Source organism: Melospiza melodia, chromosome 9, assembly GCF_035770615.1.
Source record: "Melospiza melodia melodia isolate bMelMel2 chromosome 9, bMelMel2.pri, whole genome shotgun sequence".
Lineage (NCBI taxonomy): Eukaryota > Metazoa > Chordata > Aves > Passeriformes > Passerellidae > Melospiza > Melospiza melodia.
This window is the reverse complement of record NC_086202.1, coordinates 32,342,370-32,350,896: the sequence shown is the minus strand read 5'-3', so window position 1 is coordinate 32,350,896 and position 8,527 is coordinate 32,342,370. Positions and strand designations below refer to the sequence as shown.

Sequence of the window (8,527 nt, the reverse complement as noted above, 5' to 3'; positions counted from 1 at the left end):
CAGAGCTCCAGCAGGGTGGGATTGTTGGGGTGACCAAGAGCTGGACCAGCTCGGGATATTCCATGGTTCTGTGACTCTGTGACTGCTTTCCTGCCTGCTTCCACATCTGAGAGACTCTGCTGAGCTGGCAGTGACAATCCAGGTGACCCCTCAGAGCCACCAACCATTCCCAAGCACATCTCCCACACAGAACCATCCCGTGGCCAGTGGGCCAGGTATTTATGAGGTTTGAGAAATCTCTGTGGTGACAAATGGTGGTGGCAATCCCCTGCCCAGCCAGGCAGAAGTGCAACCCCACGGGTCCTCTGAGGAGAAACAGCATTCTGAATGATATGTACATTTAATTAATATGTAGAATAAGCAAACAAAAAAAAAGTATAATAAGAATATCTTTAAATTACTAAATCTTCTCCTGCTTTCACCTTTATACCTTCCACATCAAAAAGTCAGGCTTCAGTTATAAAGTGTATTTCAGTGAGAGAACCTCTTTAAAGAAAGCAATCCATAATGATGAAAGACATAACCAAATTTCAACTGATAAAACAGCCCTTCCTGGGCCTGCAAGCAGAGATATTTTAGACCATTTAGAAAAGGAAGCGTTAGTGAACAAGTTCTTGTATTGAAGTGACATGTGACACATAAATGTCTCACATTTAGTAGAGAAGAAATGGAAACTAAACTGAGAATCTGGAGGGAGGGAACAGGACAAGGTGCCAACCCTGCAGGAGGTGCTGAGGAGGGGACACAAATCCTGAGGCTTCTTTTTGGGAGGTAACAGTGTGGAGAAGAGAAAACCTCCCACAAATGGGAACCCACACCTGTAAACTCTCACAGGTTGGATGCTCAGTTATACAATATTTTATTTATTTTTCTTTAAAGAAGTGCCAAACTGAGCACATCTCCTCCATGAAGGCCCCATAACACATGGGGAGGGGAGACAGGGGCTCCCACCTCTCTCCAGGAAAAGCCTATTAAACAACACCGTCACTCTGATTTTTTAAGATTTTCTAAGCCTTCCGATGTTTTACATTTTTGTAACAAACTTTCTGACACACTTCATGTAAATAACTTATTATTTTGCATTATTTTATGGAAGAGAAAAATTTAATAAACTGTCAGTTCGTCCAGTGTCATTGGAGAGGTGACACTTTCACCCTCCAATCTATTGTCACTTTTAGAAATCTATAAATGTTAGAGTCAGAAATTAAAAAGTCTCTTTTACCTTTGTGAAAAATGTGTATTTTATGATTGGCTTTTTGCAAATATTAAAATGAATATTATATGTGTTGTGTTAGGAAGCAATGCTGTATTAATTCTCTTAAGTAGTGTGGTAAATATAGTTTTAGGTTGTAACAAAATGTTAAAATAGAAATTATGCTGTGTAGGATGCTTTTTTAAAGAAAGGACTGGCAGCAAGATAGCAGCCACAGGACACCTGAATCTTTCAGAGAAAAATAATTTTTTGCTCCATTATCAGGAGAGACGAACTTTTTCCTGCTTCGAAGGAGCTGTCAGGATTCAGAGGAAGAAGCTGACACTGCCCAGACAGAATCCTGAGTTTGAATGGAATTTATGCATCATGGATGAGGTGTAGGAATATGCAACAGGCTGTTGCTTTTAAGGGTTAATCCTCTGTTAACGTGGGTCCTTTTACAGGCTTATTTTGCCCAGAAAAAGGTACCCGGATGTCCATAACTCTTTGTTTCTATTGTCTCATATCGTCCTAATTCAAATTATGCAAATTATTATTACTCTAATTGTATTAAAATTTTTATAATTCTTTTATTGCTATTAAATTTTTAAAATTTTAAAAAGAAGTGATTTTTCACACCTTGAGAAGAGCAGCGTGCGCGCTGTGTCGCGTTGTTTCGTGTCACAGCGCCTGCCCTGAGGTCGGCTCGGAGCTCCCTCTGGAGAGGAGCATCCCCAGCGCTGCAGCGCCTCACGCCTCTCTGCTGATAACACCTGTGCCAGAAGTGTCGCCTCCTGGTGTCCCCCATTCCACAGCCATCCTGTCACACGGTTTCTGGAGCATCTCCTCCCAGCCCCGCAGCTGGGCAAGGGGAGCAGCCCGGATCCTCCCCGGAGCTGCCCACTCTCGGGGCTCTGGGGACGGGAGGATGTTTTCCTGGGGCAGTGTCACCGCACAGTGTCACCACGCGGTGTCACCACGCAGTGTCACCACGCAGTGTCACCACCCCCCAGCCCTCTTCGCTCCGGGCACAGCGCCCCGCTGTCCTCACAGCCAGGCGTTGGGGGCGATCCAGCTGCACCTTCTGGAAGGTGTCACAGTGTCACACCGCCCCAGCGCCTGCTGGGTGGCACCTCCAGGTGGGCAGGGTTTGTCACACACAGGGGAGTGTGACATAGGTGTGTGTGTGACACAGGGCGGTGTGACACAGGTGTGTGTGTGACACAGGGGCGTCTCTGTGTGTACAGGTGTGTGTGACACAGGTGTGTGTGTGACACAGGGGCGTCTCTGTGTGTACAGGTGTGTGTGACACAGGTGTGTGTGTGATACGGGTGTGTGTGACACGGGTGTGTGTGACACGGGTGTGTGTGACAGAGGGGTGTGTGACACCGGTGTGTGTAACACAGGTGTGTGTGACACAGGTGTGTGTGTCACAGGTGTGTGTGTGACACAGGTGTGTGTTACACAGGGGTGTGTGACACAGGGGTGTGTGTAAAACAGGTGTGTGTGTGACACGGGTGTGTGTGTAACACAGGTGTGTGCGTGACACAGGGGTGTGTGTGACACGGGTGTGTGTGTGACACAGGTGTGTGTGTGACACAGGTGTGTGTGACACGGGTGTGTGTGTAACACAGGGGTGTGTGTAACACTGGGGTGTGTGACACAGAGGTGTCTGCGTGTGTATAGGTGTGTGCACCAGGCAGGCTCGCACGTACGGGTCTGGTGTGTGTGTACAGGTGTGTGTGCGTGTGTACAGGTGTGCACATACAGGTGTGTGCCCAGCCCAGCTGTGCCCATACAGAAGTGTCAGTGCAGATGTGTGCCCAGGTGTGTACACCCAGCCCAGCTGTGTCCATACAGAGGTGACAGTCCAGATGTGTGCCCAGCACAGATGTGTCTGTACAGAGGTGCACGCCCTGTCCAGGTCTCTCTGCGGTTTCCCGCGCGCACCCGTGCCGCCTGTGGGCGTGGCCTTTCCCCGCTCCGCCCATGGGCGTGGCTCGCACCGGGGACGCGCAGCGGCGCAGAGGCCCCGCCCACCGCGGGGCGTGTCCTGGGGCGTGTCCTTGTCCGTGTCCGGGGCGTGTCCTGGGGCGTGCCCGTGTCCGTGTCCGGGGCGTGCCGGTGCCGCTGTCGCTGTCGGTGTCCGGTGCCGGTGCCGGTGCCGGTGCGGCGGCCATGGCGCGGGTGCTGGTGGTGGGCGCGGGGCTGACGGGCGCGGCGGGCGCGGCGCTGCTGCGCGGGGCCCCGCGGGGACAGCTGGCCGTGTGGGACAAGGCGCGGGGCGCAGGTGGGTCCGGCGGGCCGGGGCTGGGAGGGAAACCGGGCCTGGCGTGTCTGGTGTGGTATCTTGTGTGGTGTGGTGTGTGTCGCGAGTGTCGCGGCGGTCTGTGACCCGCTGTCGCGCAGGGGGCCGCATGAGCACGACCCGCTCCGATCACGGTAGCGCCGACCTGGGCGCGCAGTTCGTCACCTGCGAGCCGGAGCTGGCGGGGCCGCGGCTCAGGTGAGACCCGCCCCATCCCATCCCATCCCATCCCTCCTCCATCTCGCCCTCATCCCGCTCCATTCCGTCCCCCTCCCATCCCCATCCCGCCCCATCCATCCTGCCCTATCCTGCTTCATCCCGCCCCATCCATCCCGCCCCATCCATTCCTCCCTATCCCGCTCCATCCCGCCCCCATTCCGCCCCATCTATCCCGCCCCCATCTCGCTCCATCCCACTCCATCCATCCCACTCCATCCATCCCATCCTCATCCCGCCCCATCCATCCCGCCCCCATCCCTCCTCCATCCCGCCCCCTCCCATCCTCATCCCGCCCCATCCATCCCGCCCCCATCCCTCCTCCATCCCGCCCCCTCCCATCCTCATCCCGCCCCATCTCGCCCCATCCATCCCGCCCTATCCCGCCCCCATCCCGCCCCAGCGCTTCGTTCCGCCTCCATCCCGCCCGTCCCGAGGTGTCGCAGGGGTTGGTGGCCCGTGGGGACACTTAGGGACCCCGCTGCTGGCGCACAGCTGCTTTAACCCCCGTCATACCCAGACCCCCGCAGCCGCTCCCTCTCTGCCCTCCCTGCGGGATTTAGGGCAGGAATGCAGGGGTGAAAACCGGGAAACTTCGCGTGGGTTGGGATGAAAGGTGTAGGGGTACCGTGGGGAAGGGGACGGAGGTGTTGCAGCGCTCTGAAAATGCAGAATTTTGCCTGGAAAGCAGCGAAAAGGCAGGAAAGCAGCGTTTCAGGCACCTGGAATACTCCTGCGCTCCTCAGTGGCTTTGGAGTTCGTGGTGATGTTAAGAGATTTAGGGAACCGCTGTGTATTCCTCTGCCTCCGGGTCTAGCTGCTGAAAGTTCCATCACAGATAGCTTTGCTGTCAGGTAAAAGGCCAGGCCCAATGCAATTAGCAAGGTAATTTGTTTTTTTTATTGCTGCATTTATGCATAACCTGCCTTGAAACGCAGCCTGTTAAAATTCAGGCTGGTCTTAACTTCGATTGTGAGAAACGGAGCCAGTTTTCATGTGTATTTCCGTGCATTCATCTGTGCGTGTCTCAACCCATTTCCTTGTGGATTTCTCAACCCATTTCCTTGTGGATTTGTCCCTTTCTAGCTTCTACGAGGAGCTTGTCACCCACGGCATCCTGAAGCCACTGACGGCTCCCGTGGAGGGGCTGGTGGAGAGAGAAGGCTCCCGCAATTTCGTGGCACCCCAGGGCATCTCCTCGGTTGTCAAGTACTACTTGGAGCAGTCAGGTAATGCCTTTGGGTGCCCTCGTGTGAAGGGAAAGGTTTTAATGGCTGTGTTTTTGGCGGTGCCTTTGGGATTTACATCCCTGGTGAGGATGTTTGTGTTCCTGGTTGGTTTATGTGTGCCTGGAAGTCGCTTGGGTGGATGAACGTGTCTGTGAGCTCGGTGAATTTCTATGTCCTGCAGGTATAAAAGTCTTTATGCAAATAGAACATCTGATGTGTAACTGGGGGCAAAAGGGTGAGCAACACCCTGTGTTTTGGGGGAAGGATGTGAGCCTGCTGGGTGGAGCAGGAAAATGAGTTTAAACTTTCTAACTACTACCTTGGATGGAAAATAAGTTAAAACTTTCTAACTACTACCTTAGATGTCATGTGCCACAACCACATGTACAGTTCAATGACTAATTTAAGCCTGTTTAGCAAAGTTTGAGCCATGAGAGCAGTCAAACTGTGATCCCTTTATGCAATTGTTTTAATTTTTATTTTTAATCAGCTGATTGTTTTAAAACCCTGATCTTGCAAATAACTAGCTATAATCGCAGTGGGAAGCCATTCCCCCTTGTCCCCTTTGCAATAACTCTCTCTGTGTGCATTTTCCCTGTGGAATTCCCTGCTCTGAGGTATTTATCTGCTGCTTTTTCCCCCATCCAGGTGCAGACGTGTCCTATGAGCAGCACGTAACTCACATTTCCCTGCGGGATGGCAGGTGGGAAGTCTCCAGGAAAGCTGGGCCCCCGGAGCAGTTTGATGTGGTAATTCTCAGCATGCCTGTCCCACAGATTCTCCAGCTGCAGGGTGACATTGTCAACAGTAAGTTCAGCCCTCAGCATGGCAGGTGTTGAATTTAAAATAGCATCTGAGCATCTTGTGAAGCAAAAAAATAACACTCAGCAGTCTGAGCTGCTTAACTATTCCATCAGGACAGGCTGGAGAATGATAAGAGGTGGGTAATTTCAAGGCCATGTATGTAACACTTTGACAGCATAAAATATCTAAATGGATGAGTCAGTTTTGAATCTGATCTTTGATTTTTTTTTGCTGACTTCCAAAGCAGGGCTTGTCTTTGTGCAGCTTGCAAATAGTTACTGAATTGCACAGGTTTTCTTGGGCATTTCTATAAAGAGAAGTGTCTTCATTGCAACCTCTGATTTTAAGCTTTGAGCCTAAATGGGTAAATATTCTGTGAGAACAGGATTTCTCTGCTGGTTGCTGTTTTATGAGGCCTCCCATTTACCCTGGAAAATAATGGTGAGTTTGGCCCAGGTGAGGTGGTCTGGTTAATAGTGAAAGAAATTTAAATGAAATAAGAAATAGCATAGAAAATTAGAAATAAAAATAGAAGAGGTGTAGAGGGAGTGTTTTTTTTTTCAGAGCCTTCCCAAGGTTCTGCTGTCTGCACCTCAAGGCCTTGCTGAGCTGGCACTGATGTCTTTGCAAATCGTTTTTCTTGCGGTAATTAAATAGTTTCTTGTCCAGAAAGCAGGCAGCTCCCCTTCAGAAGGTGTAATTAAGGTGAACAGCTCATTTCACTTGCTCTTGGGAGAGCTGGAGCTGCCAGATGCTTCCCACAGCATCCTCTCTTCATAATCTCTGTAAGTGCAGGGTTGACTTCTCTCTGAGGGAATCCAGCAAGTTTTGTCTTCTCCTCCCCTTCTTCCTGTTTCTCTTCCCCTGTCTGCCTGTTCCCTGGGTGAGCCCAGCTTCCAGATGTCCATCCAGCTGTTAATTCTGCATCTCAGGCTGCAGGACTGACGGACATCTCTGACTCCCCCTGCCCCAGAGCTCCTTGGCATTGGCATGGATGCCACGGGCATCTTTACCCCTGGTTCTTTATGCTAAGAGCTGAGTGGGGGTAAGAGCAGATGAGGAGGGTGTTTCAGAGCCTGAGCAGGGTGCACTTTCAGCTCTGTTTTGGCTTGCAGAGGCTCGGGTGCATCGCTGTGTGTAAATCTCAGGGATGTTTTGGTTGTTTGTCAGAGAGCCGAGTTTTGCTGGCAGAGGAGGGAGCTTTCCATGGATTCACCTCGCCTGGCATTTAAGGTGCAATTTCCTGTCAGCTGCTGGAAGGAATAGGTGTTCTCTCCCTTCCACACTGACACTTTTTAGTCATTTTTATGCTCTGCTTTCCCAAATCCAGGGGCAGAAATCGGATTCTTGCAGGAGCCATGTTTGTGCGCTCCCTCCCGGTAGCGATTCCAGCTGCTCCTGGAAGGGGAGGTCCCTGCTGCCTGTTGGAACTTCCCTGTGGCTGTCACTGCGGGTGACAGGGCTCTCTTGCTGCCCTGGGATGGAGCAGGAGATGTGCAGAGCTGGAGGAAGGGGAGGGCTTCCCCCTGTGTGGCCAGCCAAGGGTCTCGTGTGGCCACTCATGGCTTAAAGGTGTCAGGAAAATTAATCCACAAACACCAGAGGTTTATGTCCAAAAAGGAGACAGAGGAGTGCTTTTACTTTATTCCAATAAAGGGAGAGACCATGGGGCATTCCCCTGGGATCTCTCAGATTTCTGGAGGACACAGCTTCCTTTTTATTATTGCTGACAGGGGGGTTATTTACAGACCACGGAGGGGACAGGGCTGCTGGGAACGTGCCTTGAGCTGTTTTGTTTTCCAGCATCAGCCTCATTACATGGTTATGACAATGGGAAGATGCCAGCAGCTCACATCCCAGGCAGCAGATCCAGAACTAAATGTTACAACTCACTTTATAAGCTTCTTGACCAATCACACAAAGCAAAAGCACATTGACAGTAGTTCCATCCAACCACTATAAGCACAGGTACCTTTGGTTAAAACAATTCTTGCTTATTTCAAATACAATACCTGCTTGTAAGCCTTAAAACACAACACACAGAGCTCCATTATTAAGCTTTAACCTTCCTAATATCTTGCTAGATAAACTTTTCTGCAGCTTAGGGAGTTATTCTAGACAAGTGTTAATACACAGACCGTTATCCTATTTGTCCTTACTTTTCTACAATCTAAATAATTTTTCTGCTGACCAATCTCATGGCTGCTGCTTAGCTCTAATCACAGTTCTGGTGTCTCTGGGGCCTGCCTTTTGCAGCTTTCCCAAAACCCTCTGATTTTGTGGATTCCCACATTTATCCCAATTTCCCAGCCACATTTCCCTCTGAAAGTGGTCACAGTCAGGATTGTGAGCCCGGATCTGGATACTGAGAGTGTAAAGGTGGAGGAAATGCAGCTGAATGAAAGATTGATTACCTAGTACAAAATTGAAACTCAAAAAACCAAGAAGTTAATGTTACAGCTGAACTCTCTGCTGGAGTATGTCTGTAATAATAACTGAAGAAAACCACCAAACTGGCAATCTGGATTTAAAAAAAAAACCAAACCAAACATATGAGTACTTAAGAAACAAAAATACAGGATCCTGAAGAGACACGTGTCTTGTAAATGATCATATAAAGAAACAGTAAAACACATGAAAGCTGGCTGTAAATACTACAACAATACCTTAATAATAATTCTTACCATAAAAATCCGAGAACTCACATTATATAATCAATTTATTAACAGGAAGTGTGTGAAGGGATTAAGACGAGCTTTTCAAAGTATTCATATAACA

At 49.9% G+C, this 8,527-nt stretch overlaps 1 protein-coding gene across 5 annotated transcripts in view; it reads left to right on the top strand.

Annotated features, from left to right (window-relative positions):
* Positions 1 to 3,370: 3,370 nt before the first annotated feature.
* Positions 3,371 to 8,527, top strand: part of RNLS (renalase, FAD dependent amine oxidase) — an 85,956-nt gene continuing 80,799 nt past the window's right edge. For 3 of the 5 annotated variants that reach the window (XM_063164099.1, XM_063164097.1, XM_063164098.1), the window contains exons 1-3: positions 3,610 to 3,698; positions 4,803 to 4,945; positions 5,594 to 5,752. In XM_063164099.1, coding sequence (XP_063020169.1) covers positions 3,610 to 3,698; positions 4,803 to 4,945; positions 5,594 to 5,752 — 391 coding nt within the window. Of the gene's footprint in view, positions 3,483 to 3,601; positions 3,699 to 4,432; positions 4,602 to 4,802; positions 4,946 to 5,593; positions 5,753 to 8,527 lie in introns of those variants that run through there. The other 2 variants (XM_063164100.1, XM_063164096.1) reach the window with 2 other exon arrangements.